At 34.1% G+C, this 21564-nt stretch overlaps 1 protein-coding gene across 1 annotated transcript; it reads right to left on the bottom strand.

Moving 5' to 3' along the window:
- Positions 1-88: 88 nt before the first annotated feature.
- Positions 89-13844, bottom strand: LOC123656057 (solute carrier family 22 member 3-like). The gene is made up of 7 exons (XM_045591780.1): positions 13669-13844; positions 8007-8199; positions 4250-4350; positions 2291-2442; positions 1581-2207; positions 605-786; positions 89-509 (listed from the first exon to the last, which is right to left on the bottom strand). Exons 1-7 carry the CDS (start codon positions 13842-13844, stop codon positions 312-314), a joined length of 1629 nt encoding a protein of 542 aa, XP_045447736.1. The 3' UTR covers positions 89-311.
- Positions 13845-21564: the final 7720 nt, after the last annotated feature.

Here is a 21564-nt window from a genome sequence, read left to right as displayed (position 1 = left end):
CATCGAAGTTTGTATAATATTTTTATAGAAATAGTATATTAAAGTCGGACGGTAAGTATAAACAAAAACAAAATAAATAAATAATAAGTAAAAACAAAAATACAATCATTTATTAAATCATATATATTTACACAGAAGAGATTTGTTTACATTTTCATAGTTATTACGATTACAAACACCATTTACCTTACATAAAATTTACTATTTTTAGAAGGTAATAAAAAAATTGAATTATATTTTGTGAATAATTAATTAAAGGCAAGTTACTTTCGTGCGAAAAAATAATCTTGAGTTATAAAGTCCATTGGTTATCAAAACCTCTCATCAGAATAAGCAGGATTATTGTAATCACCAGTAATATTTTTATTAATCTTAGTATTCTTAGATATTTGTTCGATCGTGTCTGGAAGTGGTAGGTCTCTTGTTTCAGGAGTTAGGGTGAGAAGAACACCAGAAACTACTGCAAGGACCGCAAAACAAATGGGTGCTAATACTGAAGATACCGAAGCCTAATAAAGAGAAAATTTTTAGAAGATTAGAAGATATACTTATGAATTATGAATATACAGCTACATAATATGGTAGACTTATAAGATATATTTACCATCATCGGTGTTATGAGACCCACCATGGTACCACTGCAGGACGCAAGAGTACACAAACCAATTAATGATCCCCGGACACTCGTCGGCAAGAGTTCCATTGCGTACGTCACTATTCCGGTGTAGCATGCTGAAGACATCAGCTTACCAAAGAAGAAAAATGTTATCTTTAACGCAGGTATTGCTGAAATTAATAAATTTATGATTGGTTAATTATTGGTACCTAGTATATATAGATCCCTATTAAAATTTACCTTATTACATTTATTTTTAACCGAAATCAAAAAAAAGGAGGATGTTACTCAATTGGACCGTATGTATATATTTTTTATGTATGTTCGGGGATAACTCCGCCGTATATGAACCAATTTTGATAATTCTTTTTTTGTTGGAAAGGAGATATTCCTAGTTTGGTACCATGATAAGGAAACCAGAATCTGATGATGGGATCCTAGAGAAATCGAGGGAAACTCTCGAAAATCCGCATAACTTTTTACTGGGTGTACCGATTTTAATGATTTTTAATTTAATCGAAAGCCGATGTTTATCATGTGGTCACATTTAAATTTCATCGAGATCTGATTACAACTTTTGGAGTAATCTTTGATAATGCGTATTTACTTGACTATTTTTTCGTCTACCTACGTTGTATTACTTGTCGATATAATTGAAGTCGGTTTTTCTTCGTTTGCCTGCAAACACAATTACATTATATATTTTTTTCATATACACACTCTACCCTATTTATCTTTAGTTAGTTACGAGAGTTAGTTACGTTAGTTTCGAGTTTCTCCATTACAATCCTTAAAATATGCAAATTATTCTTTCGTCTATATATATATATATAATAGTTTAGTTTATCTGTAACGATAATAAGACCTCATATGATAATAAAATTAATTAAAATAAATGGACTTTTTGCATAGGTATTTAATGTAAAGAACTTGGAACTCATAATCATAAATATATAAGCCTTACATTCTGGTATATATCCGTATACTACGCAGGCTATCCCAGTGATTAAATACCCATAAAGTAATGGTAATCTTCTGCCAAACTTGTTCATCATATAGAGTGAGATCAATTCTCCAGGAAACGACATTATCGCTCCTATTAAGAAGTTAACATATTTATTTCCTGGTAACGACACAGAATTTGATAAGAGGCCGTAGTAGATAAAAGCAACTGCGAACCTACATTCAAATGCAACGAGTAATCTTTTCACAACTTCTCTAGAACGATATACTTCCTTAAAACCTTCCCTTTTTCTTTCGGTTTCAATGTTATAAGCCTCTTTTAACTGATTCGCATTCATTTTATCTAATGCTTCAAGATTAGCATTAATATTGTTCATTTCGATCATAAGTCTTAATGTATGTTTAGCTTCAGTCAATTTTCCATTTAAAATTAGCCACCGCGGACTTTCTTTTACCACAATGATATATAGTAGGAACAAAACAGCAGGACTACAAATTATTAGAATGAGTGATTTCCAGTAAGGTACAAACATTGCAACAAGAGCAAACACCGCTTCACCCATGTATATTCCATATGCATGTAGAACTCCTGATAGCATTCGATTTTTCTTACTCCCGATTTCAATCACTAAAAAAATATATTGCAATCTTAGTCATAATTTTAGACATCCTCAGACGGAATTTCTAAGAAACTAAAATATATAGGTTTACATAAAACATTTCCGGCGGTGTACGCCCCTCCTGTAATCACCGCTTCCAGAAACTCCAGAGTGATGTACACAGGGTAAGTAGTGGCGAGAATTTTAAAATTTCCTACGATGCAGCCCACGGCGCAAATGATGAGGGTCGGTTTACGGCCAATACTAAAAAGAAGAAAAAAACTTTAAAGTAAATTTTGTGTGTGTAAAAGTGATAAAAAAATTGTAAAAGTTTGTGTGGATGCTATTCTACAATTCCCACATGTATTTAAAAAAAAAATTGATAGCAGGTCAATTATAAGTTTTAAGGTGGAAAATTATGCTGTTTTGTTGGATAAAGCAGTTCACAATAATAGACAACGAGGCTAATTAATAGAAAAAATAATCAATTAAATCGTTTAAATTTAATTTTAATATTAAATTAAGTTACAGTTTAAGTTACAGAAATAGTACTGCTTTCTAACTGCTTCTAGTAAGTTAGCCAGAGTTCCGTTACCCTCCGGCAGGGGAATGGTATTGGCAACTCATTTACAATGGTCCTTGTGTTTCAGGCGTTCATATGTTACGGTATCCGCTTACCATCGAAAGATTCGTACGCTTATTTGCGTCCTTTTTATCCGACTTCCAAAAAAGGAGGAGGTTCTCAATTCGACTGTATTTTTTTTTTATGTATGTTACATCAGAACTTTTGACCGTGTGGACCGATTTCGACAATTTTTTTTAATCGAAAGGTGGTCTGTGTCAATTGGTCCCATTTAAATTTATTTGAGATCTAACAACTACTTTTCGAGTAATATCTAATAATGCGTTTTTACTTGACGCTTTTTTCGTCGACCTACGTTGTATTATACCGCATAACTTTCTACTGGATGTACCGATTTTGATAATTCTTTTTTTTTGTTGGAGAGGAGATATCTCAAGTTTAGCACCATGATAAGGAAACCAGGATCTGATGATAGGATCCCAGAGAAATCGAGGGAAACTCTTGAAAATCCGCAATAACTTTTTATTGATTATACCGATTTTGATAATTCTTTTTTTGTTGGAAAGAAGATATTCCTAGTTTAGTACCATGATAAGGAAACCAGGATCTGATGATGGAATCCCAGAGAAATCGAGGGAAACTCTTGAAAATCCGCAATAACTTTTTACAGGTGTACCGATTTTAATAATTTTTAATTTAATCGAAAGCTGATGTTTGTCATGTGGTCACATATAAATTTTATTGAGATCTGATCACTACTTTTTGAGTAATCTTTGATAACGCGTAGTTACTTGACTATTTTTTCGTCGATCTACGTTATATTACTCGTCGATGTAATTGAAGTCGGTTTTTTTTTCGTTTGCGAGCAAACAACAATTATTACTATAAAAATATAGTATAGAACATTAGGTTACAGAGATTTCCGTCTCAAGATACATTGTCAATACAAGGATTAAATATACTATACTATAGTTAGTTTTATTATTGGAACGCAGTTCCTTACGACAGGCTTGACATTTGGCTGGGCTAGCGAACTGAAAAAAATGTGAGACTAAAACCGTAAGAAAAATGTATAACGGAAGTGACGTAATATCAGTCACACGACTGTATAATATGACGTTTGTAAAACTAAAATATTACTAGTAAACTTTTTTTAAATTATTTATGTAATTTAATACTGTCGACAAAAATAAATAAAGTCGTGTTTTTTTATTTCACTTAATAGTTTGAATTATTATTATTATTATTATTTTGATTTATTTTATTTTACGGTATTTGTTATTTTCTAAAATAGTAAATTTCTTAAATACTTTTATGTACTTAATTAAAAACAAATCAACAAAATTAAAAAAAAAATCAAGAACTAGAAAATATATATAAAATTTAACATTTTTTTTTCAAATTATGTTGCTTCTATACTATCCGAAGGAACTTCGTTCCTACCTGGTGTCCCATGACACCACATATTATTTTTTTTATTCCTCTTACCTATCAGCGACCCATCCAGCAACAGCCATTGCTAAGCCCATGCCAATGCTGTGTACAGGGCCGATCAAGTTACGTTTCCACGGCTGGCACGCTAAGTTCAGCTGTGAAGAAAAATATAACATGAAAATCTTATCTATAAAAATAAATAAAATTGGAGTGTCTGTTTGTAATATTAAAATAAACGCTTTTTACTTAACGCATGTTGATGTATACACGGCACATATACCAAAATAACATTTTTAACAATTTTTGTCTGTCTGTCTGTCTGTTTGTTCCGGCTAATCTCTGAAACAGCTAAACGGATTTTGACGGGACTTTCACTGGCAGTAGCTGATATAATAAGGAGTAACTTAGGCTACTTTTATTTTAGAAATTTATATATTTTTTAACTGCGAACTGAAAAATGATTTTTTTTAAATCCTAGCGGAAAAAGTTGCGGGCACAGCTAGTTATAATATATAAGGTAACGTCAAATTTAATTATACAATTTTAAGTAAATTAAAGTAATATAAATATAATTTATTGTAGTAATATAGTTTATTCGTGTTAGGAAAATAACGATGCGCTGAAACTACTGTTTACTAATTTCCAATCAGTAGTCTAAAATAAAGTTTAAAGTTTCTAAGTTCAGAATTGACGGACTTCCATATAACAGCCCTAGTACACCCCTTAGACCTCTATGAATGATGGCTAAGAATCTTTCCTTAGTTGATGACCACAATTTATTTGTCCTACTTCAATAGTGTACGCTTGGCGATGATAAATCAGTCATGTAATCAGGACACGTTCTTTGATAAGTAGGTATAGATAATATTCGCTTCAGCCTGTAATATCCCACTATCATAGGCCTCTTTCCCCATGTAGGAGAAGGATCAGAGCTTAATCCACCACGCTGCTCCAATGCGGGTTGGCGGATAGATAATATTAAGATGAAATTTATCATGTTTTTCAAAAAAAAAACAAGATAATCTATCATAAGTATAATAATTACCTTCAAAAGATGTTCCAATAACCATTTTATATATTTTAAATTTTAACGAATATATTTTTGAAGCGAAACTTCCTTAGAATCGCTGTGATTTGAAACGAAATACTTTTCAGAAATTTCGTTTCTGGCGTGTTTGAATGGCACACACTCACTTTTATTTTTCATAATCGTACCGAAATAGGAGAATAACTTCGGCCCTTGAATAATAAAAATTTGGTTCAATCGTGTATCGAGGCAAAATTATTTAGTAGGTGGTCGTAGTAGGTCAGTGGGTCGACATTCGTCGATAAATTAGAAAATTGGATGAAAAAAAAACTAAAAATCGAGTGTTTTATGTAATATTTAAATTAATACAATACCAGACAAAAAAAAAAAAAACGTAAAAAAGAATAATAATTTTATAAATTCGTTTGAAATAAAACTTCGTTATGGCCGTTCTTTGCAGTAATTTAAAGCTAACAGATATACATATATATATATATATATATATATATATATGTATATCTGTTAATATTTTTTTATATATATATATATATACACATACTACATGGAAGATATAAAAAAAAATATTATAAAAAAATCTATTATAAAAATATATTATTGTAACTTTTATCAACGCAAATAGCACCCAAAACAATGATTGTTAGAATTTTTGTCTGTTTGTCTGTGCGTTTGTGCTCGCTAATCTCAGAAACTGCTTATCTGATTTTGATGTGGCTCATATATTTGTCACTAATATATTATGGCAAGCTTCAACCAACATTTAGTGTTTGTTTCATGTCAATCGGTTCATAAATAAAAAAGTTATGCCAATTTAAAGAATCACGTTGCACATATAAATAGCACATATAATAGTCGTTGCCCACGACTATTATATGCGCTAGCTAGTAACAAGTAAAAAGAATCTTGTACCATAAAATCGTTGTTTTTATTTGTCTTCAAACTCTGTTGAAGTAAGATAAAAGCGGTATTAAAAAAATTCATAAATTTTTAGAAGGTTTCACAACATGAATCATACAAAAGTCCATGTTTTAATTGCGTTGTGAATTTATAGCGTTTGCATTATATACTAATGTTGGCTTAGTCACGTAGATTTAAGCATCGGAATATTGTTTATCGTATTATAAAATCTTAGATAATAAATATCGTATGTAAGGGGTTTCGTCATATTTGTTCACACATGGTTATAACATCAACTATGCTTGGTCTTGTAGATACCTACACGTGATTTTTACATTATGCAAACAATTATGCTTCGTAGAACTTTTAGTACATTTTTAATTTATGTAAGAAATTCTCCTTTGTTTTTATGCCTCTTTTTTGTGTGTTCTTTTTGTGATAGTGTTTGTATCGTGATTGCTAAGACATATTTAATTCAAATACTTTTTGTTCTAAGTTCTTTATATTTGGAAAAGCCTTTTTAAAATACTTTGTAAAATGTGTTCAATTGAAATCGCTTTAGTGAAGACGCTGAATTCACGCTAAGATCTCTGTTATTTAGTACTATGATTGTGTATTAAGATTGACTTAGTATTAAGATTGATTGATGACAATATATTAAGATTTCCATCTGTTTCTGTCTCTTCAGAATTCTTTAGGTACTGTAAAGTTAACATCAAGAGAGAGCTGTCACAAATACTTGTCGGCGTTTTTAATGAGGAGTCTCAAAATTTCTAAAGCTACGAAATCCTGACACTACCGACGAGTTGGTTGCAAGTTTTCAAACAAAATGGTACACATGTACATGTCGGCGCGAGACACTTTCCGATGTCAAAAACCAATTTCTACAAATTGCTTCTGCTTTATTATTAATCTCTTTAGTTAAATTATGCCTCTCCTGGCTGTCTGTTATTAAAGTTTAAATTAGGAGAGAAAAAAAAAACTAAGGCAGAAGGAATGTTAACATAGCAACAATTTGCGTTCATTGAAATATTGTTATCGAGTGTTACGTTATAGTTATTGATAAAAATGTTGGTACATTAAAGTTATTGTTTTGTATCGAAAAAAGTTTTATTATGAAATGAATTGTCACGACGACGCGTTGAAGCAACGGTCACAGTACCGATTTGTGGCAGTTGAGCTGTCGGTTGCGGGTTCGACCCCTCCACATAACAAACATTTGTATTAGCCATGCAGATGTTTGCCATGGTCTGGGTATTTGTGCAGTCCTTATGGGTCTCCCCACCGTATCTCGCAGTGCGCGTTAAGCCGTCAGTCCCGGTTGTTATCATGTACACCTGGTAGCGATTGTTACATGAGTAATATGGTTGGCGGCTATATTCCCTACTATGACGTAGGAATATATTCGCCAACCCGCATTGGAGTAGCCTGGTGGATTAAGCTGCGGTTGTATAAATAAACAAACAAAAAAAAAATATATGGAAATGTTTACTAGCTATAGATTACTTGACAGCCGCTCAGGTATAGTAGTGCGCGTGCCGTGTAGGCGCCTAAATACCGGCGGTTGCTAGTTAGATTCCCGCTCGGGATGGATATTTGTAATTGTACAAATATTTGTTTCCGGTCTGGTTGTCTGTCTTCGCCTCTTACCGTGCCTCGGAGAGCACGTTAAGCAGTCCCGGTTGTTATCATAGACACCTGACATCAATTGTTACTCATTATAGGTAATATATCCGTCAACTGGTAGTGGAGCAGCGTGATGGATAAGTTTCTCCTACATGGAGAGGCCTTTACTCAGTTGGGGGATGTTACATACTCTATCCAGGAAAATTACTAGTTAAGGATCTATAAATAAATATATATTTATACCTTAGATACAATTGTGTCATTGCTTTCATAAATCCAATCAGTGCATTGCTCTGTCGCTGCTGTGAAACTCTCGTTGGTGCACTGATTCCCTAATGTTGTGTTGAGTATCGGTCTCGTGCACTGATCTGTGTGGGTTTGCGGCCACCATGGTGCCTCATATGTAGAGTTTGTCTCACATTCTGGTACCCTACACCTAAAATTGTAAAATAATATAAAATATGAATATGTATTTAAGTATGTACGCACGTGTATGTATGTCTTTATATTCTTAATTATTTACTGCATATAAATGTTTCATAACTTTTACAGCAATGCAGACACTAGATCATATCCTCTGATCCTAAGTTAGTTAGATATCTTTTTAAAGATAAGGCCATCCTTTAAGCCTTATGATACTTTACTATGTTCTTCTTCTATGTTATTATTTTTGCTTTGTTGTACAAAAAAGTACATCATTGTAAAATATGTGTATGTAAGTAACACTGCGCTTATAATGTTCAAGATAAAACAAAGATTTATGTAAATTTTGTATGCGTAATATTTGTTTTGAATGTTATGTTGTTAACAATTATCTCATTTATAATACGTAATTTAATAATACGTAAAGCAAATACTCTGTACCCCATTTTACGAAAATTACGCGGACGAAGGAGTATGAAATCTCGCACACTTATAGTATATGTGGAAGAAGTGCAGAATGCTCATATTTTTTTTAAATTTTGCATAAAAAGTACATTAAATAAAAAAAAAACATTATACACACTACCACGCATTTGACACACACACACGCTTATTATACTTTTTTTAACCGACTTCCAAAAAAGGAGGAGGTTCTCAATTCGACTGTATTTTTTTTATGTATGTTACATCCGAACTTTTTGCCGGGTGGACGGATTTCGAAAATTTTTTTTTAATCGAAAGGTGGTGTATGCCAATTGGTCCCATTTAAATTTATTTGAGATCTAACAACTAGTTTTCGAGTAATATCTAATAATGCGTTTTTACTTGACGCTTTTTTCGTCGACCTACGTTGTATTATACCGCATAACTTTCTACTGGATGTACCGATTTTGATATTTATTTTTTGTTGGAAAGGAGATATCCCTAATTTGATACCATGATAAGGAAACCAGGATCTGATGATAGGATCCCAGAGAAATCGAGGGAAACTCTCGAAAATCCGCAATAACTTTTTACTGGGTGTACCGATTTTGATAATTTTTAATTTAATCGAAAGCGGATGTTTATCATGTGGTCACATATAAATTTTATCGAGATTTGATAACTACTTTTTGAGTAATCTTTGATAACGCGTAGTTACTTGACTATTTTTTCGTCGTAATTGAAGTCGGTTTTTTTTTCTTTTGCGAGCAAACGCAATTATGTTGATTGTCAAAGTCTTTTAAAAAGTTTCTTTATTTTTATTATTTTTTGGTTTTCTTTAAATTAAAACTTTAGTTATGGTCGTATTTCGACCTCTAGGTGACCACTAGTAATATATTATACGTTACGTTTTACTCTAACAAAATGAAAAATGTGCGAAGCACTTATTCTTAAACTTCTATATTTTTTTAGCAATCCATTAATATAATACACACTTATAAAATATATACACACACATACACACTTATAAAATACACACTTTTATACAGAATACACATCAAGTTAATTTAATAGTATTTAAATTTAATAGTATTTGAATTTAACAGTATTTGAATTTAATAGTATTATGCCGCTTTGAATACTATTGTGATAAAAAGAATCAATTAAAAAATATTATGTTGGATGTGTACGTTTTGATGTACCTACAGATGATACAAAATAAATTGTCAGGAAACTATTAACTGAGACGCCTACTGAATATGAAGACTGAAATATTATTCGATTTTTTACAATAAATATTTATTGTTTTCTATCATAACAATATAGCGTTTGACTACTGGCAGCGGTGAGTACGTATAATACGGCATCTTCTGTTCCAGAAGACTGTACATAAGAGCAATCTCTTGGCGTAGAATCTTGGCCCCTTAATTATGTCCGTTCTAGTACTCAGTGTTGGCAAGGGTGGAACAACCACCAAGCACATCTCTGAGTGACTCGCCAGGATGGCGACATGCTCGACGGGAGTGCTATCCTTCAAGACGTGCTTCGGCCCTACCACCCGATCTTGTATTACACAAACAAAACCTTCGATTTCTCTAAAGTGGTTCCCGATTCGCAATTACTGCACAGAGACCTCGACGTGCACGTAAAGCGCGTGGAGCGTCTTGTAAAACCGTCCATGCATCTCCTTCTACATCCATATGGTTTCCTGGTCAGGAGTGCACAGCACAATCGGTTTCTGCCATTCCTCTTTGCCCAAGAAAGGAACTTGCATAATATTGACCGCATCAGTAATTTACACTATGACACTATCATACTAGTATCATATTTCATATAATTTGTATTTTTTTAATATGTCTATCTAATAGATAGGTTTCATTTAATATTTTTGTTAATAAATGATAGATATATAAATAAATAAATATTCCATTCAGACCCAGGACAGGAATAACACCCTAAAAAGGAAAGCGGGGTCATGGATCTGCCACAGGCCAGTCAGAGCCTGGACCTTAATCTCCTACACTGCTTCACATAATCAGGGTAAATATTTATAATAATATTTGGGACTCTTGACTTAACGTGCCTACCTATTAACATAGTACAACAAAACTATAAATAAATATTTTTCGAAACCACTACCGTCATTATTAAGGCCTTTTACTCGCACCAATAGGATAAAACGGTTCTCCTCTGGCTGTTTAAGTCCAATTTAACAAACTCGTTGTTCATATAAACAAAGCAATTGTCTTAATTGGAACGAAGTTTCAATATCACATTTGCTATTTATTAAAGCAGAGCAAAGTAATTATTCTTTCATTTTATACATTTTTTGTTGTAAATAAATACTAGTGGTCGCCCAGTGGTCGAAATTCGACCATAATTAGTTTAAACAGACCAGGCAGACTTCGTTCTGTCAAAAGTTGAATAGTAAAAAATATTTTTTTAAACTTTTTCTTGTATTAAACCCTTCCGTAGATCTTAAGGAATATACAAAAAAAAAAAAAAAAATAGCCGAATTGGTCGAGCCATTCTCGAGTTAAGCGCTTAACATTCATTCTTATTTAAATTTAAACATTCATTCTTACCACGCTTTTATTAGCTTGGGATGTATGTATGTATGTAATGGAATCTTTGAGCATAATTTTCACCGATTTCCAGGAGTTTGATTAATTTGAAACTTTGCACACATATCAAGGACCGATGACAATGCAATAATTCAATAACAGTTTCCTAGTACTGACACCGCGTTGGCGCAACGGTTACAGCCATGGATTGTATCTGTTGCGCTGGCGGTTGCGGGTTCGATCCCCGCACATGACAAACATTTGTATTGGCCATACAGGTGTTTGCCGTGGTCCGGGTGTTTGTGCAGTCCTTGTGGGTCTCCCCACCGTGCCTCAGAGAGCACGTTAAGCCGTCGCTCCCGGTTGTTATCATGTACACCTGATAGCGATCGTTACTCATAGTAGGGAATATATCCGCCAACCCGCATTGGAGCAGCGTGGTGGATTAAGTTCTGATCCTTCTCCTACGTGGGGAAAGAGGCCTATGCCCAGTAGTGGGATATTACAGGCTGAGGCGTGAGTTTCCTAATATCCTTATTAGGACCGCTAGGATTAATAAATTCTTTCGTAGATCCTCTGTAAGGAAGTAAGAGAGATAAAGCTAGCGCGAGACCTGCGCATGCCTGCAGTTTCGGACTTACTCTTTCGCTCGGGCACTCGGCACAAAACAACGGAGGCAGATACTTTTTCAGGCTAGTTGCATTTTTTAACGGACTTCAAAAAAGGAGGAGGTTCCCGACTAGAAAAAAAGTCAGGCGTAACCAGATCATGTATCTGGACCGGATCAGGATAGAACGAAGCATGTCAGATCCGTCATGCCCTATCAGGACCAGGTCTGGTTCAGACAAGGATAGATTTAACTGAGGTAGGGCACAGCTGGAACTTCCTGCTTAAAATATGGAGCAGTGCGACTGGGGTTGTACCTTGACCTTACAGAAGATCACAGCTAAATAATGTTAAGTAACATAACTATTTATAATATCAATTCACTTTTTTTATTAAACAATTTTTTCAAGAATATACATTCGTGTTTTTAAAAGGACCGGACCGGGCATACTCGACCCGGACTAGGCAAGGTATGAACAAACTCTTTGTAATTAAAAAAATTGTTCTACTTTTTAGTTCGATTAGCTATAAAAGCATGATTTTTTAGTTTTTTTAAACTATAATTTATTATTTATATATAAATTATAAGTTTGAAAATTATTAAGCTTCTGTTGTCAAAATACTATAGGTAGTACTTCTATAATAATAAACAAAAGCGTTATATGCTTGTGTCAAATATTTATTAGTGTATGTAATGTTTTTTATTAATTTAATGTATTTTTATGCATGATTTTAAAAAAGTATTAGTATTCTGCACTCCTTTTCGATGTAAACTATAGTGTGCGAAATTTCGTACTCCTCCGTCCACGAAATTTTTCGTAAAAACGGGTACAAAGTTTTGCTTCACATATTAAAATATAGTTAAAGAAATTTTGTACAAGCTTAATGCATTATTACACTGTGTGATGACACACATAATGTGTCTGCCTTATACCTATTTAATTAACTAATGATTATAATAAATATAATGATATTAAAATAACTTTTTATTATATGATAAAAACATTATTATATATTATACATATTACAATTTATCTACAAACACGCTGTACTTTATATATAATACTCGTATCAATTTATTGAATAATAAAAAAAAAATTGATCCATTGCTGTGACTATTGTAAGCGCGCCATCTCATCGGTCCAAATGCTACAATGTAACTATACTTATAAATATTATAAAGGAAACCTGTTATTGGCCTTATTTTTTTGTAATTTTTTATAGTATGTATCAACTGAAACGCTTTTGGTTTTCTTAATAAATAAATAAATAAATAAATATGTACAGAAATATAAAAAATACATGTCACTGTACAAGTACAAATGCTTATTTGCTGAAATATTTCTTGCCAAACACCCGAAATTTTTAATTAGGGAATCAGACCTAAACATGGCTAGGTGGAATATAGATTTATTTAAACTGTTGTCATATTTGTATAGCTATATTCAATATTACATAGATATTTACTTAAATATAGTCATAGATGTATTGTTTTACTAAACTTTCCCTTATATATTATAATGTATTTATTAAAGTTATTTTAATGAATTATTTTAATGTATATTAAATATAAACACTACTTTTTCATTAAGTTCAGAAACAGAAAAATAGTTTTCACAGACATATAGCTCACAGCTATAAGATCTCTATTTATTTTATATTACATTTAATTTAACTTTAAACTATCGTAATCTTTAAATTTTATTATGTGAAAAACAAATAAAAATATAGGTATAATGTTTGATTATAATAGTACCTAATTTCATGCTTTATGATTTTCTTGAAATTTAAAAGTTTAATTAGTGTTGTGACGTAATTATTTGTGTATGATATTCATTTTAAGAAATTTATTTATTGAAGTGAATATATTGTCAATGAAATAAACTTACCGATAATTAACTTCACCAGCCACAAATATATAATTGACGTTAATCATTGAAACAAATATCGCAGGAAGACATATGTAGAAATATTGCAAAATTTGATATTTACCGGAATATTCCAATAAATCAGACACATCAACTATTTTAGATTCGGAACCATGTGTTTTTGATTTTTTAGGCATTTTAGAATCTTATTTCTAATTGTATTTCGTTAATAACTAATTTAAGCTGTTAATAATTGCTATACTCATAGCTTTTTTGTAAATCACACGACTAGTTGTGTCTGTAACTTAAAAGTACGGGAGAAATAACTGAATAAACTACATTCCAGCTAGATGTCTCAAATACTACTGATGTTTGATAATGTTTCTTCAGTTATTAGATGCACATCAATTTCGCTTAAGCCATTTATTGCATTTTACTAAAGTCTTATGAGTATGTTGTCAAAACATTAAAATTTCTTGATAACACCTAGTAAATTAATTATTACGTATAACTTAGATTTTCCTGAAAAAATAATTGTTTTTGTGATAAAACCCGTAACAACCGCTCTGGTGTAGGGTGTGAGTACTTCGATTCCCGCTCGGGATGTACCTATATCTGTATTTGTAAGAATATTTCTTTCAGGATTGGATGTCTGTCCTTGTTGGTCTCCCCACCGTGCTTCGGGGAGCACGGTCCCGGTTGTATCATAAACACATGATAGCGATCGCTACTCACAGTAGGGAACATATCCGCCAACCCGCAGTAGAGCAGCGTGGTGGATTAAGCTCCAACCCTCCTCCTACATAGGGAAAGAGGCCTATGCCCAACAGTGGGATGTTACAGGCTGAATGCAATACTCGTTTTAGGAATTGTCTGTAGTGATATTATTTACACTGTGACGTAAGGATGTCATTTCACGAAATTCATGACGACCTTCGAGATACTGCGATGATATAAAACCGGTATTAGAGGAGGCTCCTTTGTTATATTCGACTGGAATTTTTTTGTAAAGATATAAATTAAAATTAACAGACAATAAAGCTAAAAATTAATATTCTATCATTTAATATACTAGCTGTACCCTGCGCGCGTTGCTACGTTTTCTTTTTTCTTTTTGGTCGTACCTACTCAGAAACCTTTGTGGGCTCACGCACAACACTTTACTGAAAATCATGACATGATCAAATGCACTGTGCATTACGATTCTATAAAGGACATACAGACAAACATTCATTTTTATATATACAGATTACAGAGGTGATGATTTGTGATTAAATCATACACCCTTAACGCTTGAATTTTATATTTAATGTAGTATATTTAATGTAAAATATAGGTAATGGCCAGTCACGGTTGCGTGCGTTAGCGCTCCCGTGGCGTCCCACAACGACGATGAGGGTACCGCTGGTTTTTAGTGAGTAATCTGGCATTGCACCTTCCGCCGGGAGCCTCACACTCCCGTCGCCTGCGGCTGACGGGGTCAGAGCGTAATTGCATTTTCCAGCGATAAAAAAAGGTGCTAATGGCCAGCAATCTTCTCTATTGAAATCTGGATGTTTTTTAATTTCAAATGTATGATAAAATATGAAAAAGTTGTTTCATTATAATACACAAAGGAATGTTAAATTATTATTATTAGGGACGAGGAGGAAGCTTTAGACAAATGAATTATCGAACTATTATTTTAGACTATTTTAATAGAAATCGCGATTTAATGTTGCCAGCATTTAAATTTTTCATCATTTCAATTTTATTTTACAGTTAAAGAAATTTTTCTTTAGTATCAAAAGTATTTGTTTATTTTCAGTATTCAAATGTTTTTTTTTTGTATTATCTAAGGTCTAGACTTTAGTCGAGAAGGATTGAAAGTGGTTTGTTTTTTTTGATAATATGTAATTACAATAAAGTTATAATAAGAAATTGCAACATATTACTGAATTCTATTATATAATAAGAGTTTCTCTCTGAAGAACTTTTTTTAGGACAGGATTAATTAAAATAGTACTGATGGCCTCTGTGCAACGTTGCGTCGCCGAAGTATCGGAAATTTCAATACGACGATCGCGGTGACTTCTATAAAAGTAAGGGCGGAGTTCACCGACTATCATTTAAACAATGTTTGAGTAATCAGCCGATGAATTCCTAAGCATCGGTTATACACCCGGTCAAGTATTCACTGTTCAACACCACGAATATTTTAACCGTGGTTACTAAATCAGGCAATCACCATACGCTCAGAGTGAATGAACCACTAATGAACGAATGCTATAAGTCTACTCATTAGGGAAGTCACATAGTTTTATTTAGTCGACACGAGTTTTGGTGACATCTATAGTTAGTAGCATAAAATAAAACGCTTTCAACTTGAGAAGTTCGAAAACGCATTGGAAACTGTTACGTTAGAATGTAGTGTCCAATTTGGATAGGTAATAACCTCACGGCGATGTCATTGTCAAATATTTTTTATTATTATTTCTATGCACGTGCTTACATTCTCTGTGTTGATTATTATTTTGTTTTGTTGTTTAATTTTTAAATTACGGTTTACTTGAAAAATGGCTGCTTTAAAAAAGAGAACAAACAATTGTACCGGACGACATATCGTCATTAACCATGGATGTCACTTGAAACTTAAGTTAATCAGAAGATAATAAAACGATATATTTACACGCTAGAATTAAAAATGACTTCTCATTTTAAGTAACATGTATCAATGCGTTTTGAAATTGACGTAACAACAGATATGGCTGTAGATACTCCAAAGAACTAATTGACATTAAAGGCCGAGGGTGTTGGACTGACAGCCATCCTCCAGTGAGGGCAGTATTAACAAAATTCTAATGGACGGTTAGTGGATTAATTGATGAGCGCATGACTTCACGGAAGAGGTGACCACAGTTATAAGAAATACTATAGATTTGAGAATTTCGTTGATAATATTTTTGAAGTTATAATTCTTTTAACGCATTAGGGGAAAATGATGAGAGTAAATTTTTACGATGCGTCACAGAAAACCGACACCCTGAAGTTAGCTAATTAACGAAGAAGAAGTTAGCAACGTGAAGTTAGCTAGCCAATAAACTACCTATAACTTCTTACGTACGTACGTAAGTAAACACGTACTTTTTTCCTTACTACAACAGTATTTTTATCACATTATTATTTAGGTTAAATGTGAATTCATTAGATGTCTGCGAAATTGCTAAGAAACCAGTTTTCCTCATTGCTACCTCAAAAGTATCTAGGCCGAGGTAAATTTGTATAAGTTAATTAATAAGGAATATTAAAAGTCAATGTAATAGAGAAGTTTCATAAATAAAGCATAATTCGATTACGTGTATTACGAGTATGTGTACAGATATTCTCATAATATTTTTTTTGTAGTAAAAAAAATGAAATGTGTGTAGTATATTCAAGTAAAAAAAATAATACCATCACAACGAAAAATTAAAAACAAAATACGATTCTACAAAATATTATGTTAGTACAAGTAAAATTAACTTAGACTAAAAATAAAATGTGTCAAGAATAACAATTGTTAATTCGGGTTAATGACCTCAGGGAAATGCGATGATATAAAATATTACGATAAATATTTGTCATAACGTTTTCATTAAATAGAAATATTTTAGCAAAATAAAGATAACGATAATTTAAAGATGTTCTCTACGATACTCTAGTAAACAAGTCACTAAGTCTACTATCAAGGAGAGAAAAATGGCATAGAAACTAGGTAATAGAAACAGTTGTTGAGGAAAAACCATCAAAACCAGAGTCGTCATTGTTTTTCTTGATTGATAAGACTGATTGAGTTACTTAAGCAAAAGTAAACTACTGACAGAGAGTTAACACTATGACCTTTTTCCTTCAGCAAATCTACATCACAGCTCTACTCTATCTACCCTGTTACCTGCGCACTTACTATATATTTATTAACTATCTCAAATCTGTTAATACTTTATGTTGCTCTACCTCAGATATATTTTACAAATAATATAATGCAATAATTATTCGTTAAATGTGTTTAACCCCTTAATAATTGTACTAAAAGGTACACTCAAGTCTATAATAAAACGTGTTCATCGTAATTTTCAAACATTTATTACTCGGTTTCACGTCACGTCACAATGAGAAAGAAAAGCTTGACTAAATATTTCAGATATAAGATCGTCTTTGCCAACTCCCATTATACCTACTATTTAAGTAGTTTTTGTAATTCAATGAGTGTGCTATGTGTGAGTGTCTGTGCATTGCAGCTAGATTGTGTCTTTCAATGATTTTTTCCCTGTTTACTTACTTTTTAAGTTATGCCTCTAAAAAGTTTTTTGTACCGTAAAACTATACACTTTTTATTATAATAAGTTCATTATTAACCAATATTTGTGTAATAATTAATTAAATACTTTACATACGACATAGAATTTAATTTTTTCACTGGCCTGTCACAAAAAAACGTTCAAGCAACTATTTCAATCTTAAATAAACAAATATGAAAAGTATACACGCGAATGCTGCACCGAATTCTCTTTTTCGTATTCGCTATTGAGTACTAATTGATTCTCTCTCTTTCTACATGTACGAAAAGAATCAGCACGCTACTCCACTGCGGGTTATTGGATATAGTCCCTACGTTATATAGGCAGTAACGCTATAAGGTGTCTATGATAACAACAAATGGTTGTGCATATCTATTCGACTGGGCCAATAAAAACGACTATTTTTCTTTAACGATACTGTTAAAATAATGTTAAGGACACACAAAGAAACTAGCGCCATCTAGCGGCAACCATTGAAACCACGCAAAGACAGAGACCGCATGAAACTCTCTACTCAATACTAGATGGCGTTAGAGGAACAACTGTGGAACTCTATAGAAGTATAGTCTCGAAAACCGGGTATATGCGCGAACTTTCCAGAATGGTCTGGGCGTCGTCTCGGCCGATATAAATAGCCGCAGCGAGGCGAGCGAGTACAGTTCAGTTTGAGCGATCTTCGAGGCGACTTCAAGAGTGAAAACTAGTGATCAAGAGTGGTACCAGCGAAACCTACGACATTGGCTACGACTGAGGACATTGTGAGTGCTTAGTGTTTGAACTTAGTGCTTAGTGTTTGAACCTAGTGCTTTGTGTTGGACCTAGTGCTAGTGAATAAAGTTTTGAAAAGAGTCAGCAGGTCTTTCTCTCCAAATCCTTCGAACCCTAACACGTAACAACTGGTGTCGGAAGTGAGATTTGGAGATGCCATTGACTCCGAGAGAAGACTCCAAGGACTTCAAGGGCGTCAGGACAAGGGCACAACGAGTTGCGGAGGCCACACCTACTGGGGACCAAGCTCCGCCCACCACGGACCAAGCCCCGCCCACTGACCCCATCTACCATGCCCCGCCCACTGACCACGCCCCCTGGCCCCGCCCACTCGGGCTCAGGCCACGCCCACTCGGGCTCAGGCCCCGCCCACTCAGGCTCAGGCCACGCCCACTCAGACTAAGGCCCCGCCCACTTTGTCTCAAGATCCGCCCACCTTACCACGTCCACCAGCGACACCGTAGCTTCTACAGACTCTCAAGTGGCTCTTCAGTTAGGAAGTTTAATTACATTAATGGTGCCGCAAATGTACTACTTGCGCTGCTGTAAAAGGACCACAGACCAGGAGCCTGCGATTGTATAACGTCGGTGCACCGTGGGAACGAATTGCAGTTGACGTAGCGGGGCCATTTCCTGTAACGGAATCGGGAAACAAGTATTTTATGGTCGTCATGGACTACTTCACCAAATGGCCCGAAGTGTTCGCCATACCAAACCAAGAAGCTACAACAGTCGCTTCTAAGTTAGTCGAAGAAGTGATATGTCGCTTTGGCGTGCCTCTAGAAATCCATTCCGATCAGGGCAGGAACTTCGAATCGCAAGTATTTCAGGAAGTGTGCAGAATCTTGGGCATGCATAAGACGAGGACCACCGCGTACCATCCACAGTCTGATGGAATGGTTGAGAGATTTAACCAGACCCTTGAGAGGCATTTGGCGAAATTGGTAGACGAAAAACAAAAAGATTGGGACCAGTATATACCACTCTTCCTTCTGTCGTACCGAACCGCTGAGCATGAGTGCATAAAAGCTACCCCGGCGTATGTCAATTACGGTAGAGAATTACGAATACCAGTAGACCTATTGACTGGAGGGGCACCGGAGGGACCAAATACCGTACAAGAGTATGTCAGCGATTTAAGGGAAAAAATGCGCTATATACACGCCTTGGTTCGGGAAAATGGGTTACATTCAAGCGAGAACATGAAAACCAGATACGACCGGAAATCGAACACGAGCGGCTTCAAGGAAGGGTCACTGGTGTGGCTGCATAACCCAACCCGCCGGAAAGGGGAATCGCCAAAGTTGCAGACCAAGTGGGACGGTCCATACAAGGTGGTTACCCGACTGAATGATGTGACTTACAGGATTCAAAAGCAACCAAGAGGGACATTCAAAGTGGTACACATAGACCGTCTGGCGCGTTACCATGGCAATAACAACGATGCTCGGGACGAGCATCTCTAAGAGGGGAGTAGTGTTAAGGACACACAAAGAAACTAGCGCCATCTAGCGGCAACCATTGAAACCACGCAAAGACAGAGACCGCATGAAACTCTCTACTCAATACTAGATGGCGTTAGAGGAACAACTGTGGAACTCTATAGAAGTATAGTCTCGAAAACCGGGTATATGCGCGAACTTTCCAGAATGGTCTGGGCGTCGTCTCGGCCGATATAAATAGCCGCAGCGAGGCGAACGAGTACAGTTCAGTTTGAGCGATCTTCGAGGCGACTTCAAGAGTGAAAACTAGTGATCAAGAGTGGTACCAGCGAAACCTACGACATTGGCTACGACTGAGGACATTGTGAGTGCTTAGTGTTTGAACTTAGTGCTTAGTGTTTGAACCTAGTGCTTTGTGTTGGACCTAGTGCTAGTGAATAAAGTTTTGAAAAGAGTCAGCAGGTCTTTCTCTCCAAATCCTTCGAACCCTAACACGTAACAATAATTATCATTCATGATGATAAAAAAAATTATCGTGAATGTTTGAACCCTTAAGGGGTGTATCGTTACGTGGTTTTTAACAGTAATCGCATTTTTTTAAAATTCATAACACGTCAATTATCAATCTGAAAAACTTGAGCGATGCGTATTCTTAAAGGTAATTAAATTTCCTAGAAAATAGATTTGTTAGTAAATTAATGTAAAACAAATTGTTTCCTTGTAATCGTGCCTTAAACATTGATTTATGTTTTCAATTTTGTGTTTCGATTTTGGATTTTGTAAACTTTAAAAACTTTCTTAATATTTGCAATTAAATTCACTTCTTTCAAAGTTATCCGAAGTTAAATTCAAAAGTAATTTATCGATTTTTTTTGGATTGCGTTTTTAGACCACTAAATTTTTTTACAATATCAAAAGTTTTAGTATGTATTACTTTGCTTTTTAGCGATTGGTTATCTACACAGTGGCATATCGAGCTTAATTCGTGGCCGGGGCCCAATATCTATAGCCCCCCCCCCCCTCTATGGGGGTTCAAGTTATTAAAATAAATTGATTGATTGCATGTACAGTTAACATTCCTAAACAGAACACATCTTATTTCTTTTTAGATTTCATTGACAGTGATGTTGGATTCTGTCAGGGTGTACAATAACTCTAAAACTTATTTATTTATTTATTCTTTATTATACACCACATAGAGGAATTTAATACAGAATTGTACGGAAAAAAGTATAATGCACAATGCGGCCTTATCGCTCGATAACGATTTCTTCCAGGCAATATTAGGGTTAGGATTAAAGGGGAAAAAAAGAAATAATTAGTGGTGTTTAATAAACGTACCTCAAACAAAATAAGATACAAATAATACAAATAAATTATATACAATAAAC

Source organism: Melitaea cinxia, chromosome 8 (genome assembly GCF_905220565.1).
Source record: "Melitaea cinxia chromosome 8, ilMelCinx1.1, whole genome shotgun sequence".
Taxonomy (NCBI): Eukaryota; Metazoa; Arthropoda; class Insecta; order Lepidoptera; family Nymphalidae; genus Melitaea; species Melitaea cinxia.
This window is presented reverse-complemented; position numbering and strand designations above follow the sequence as displayed.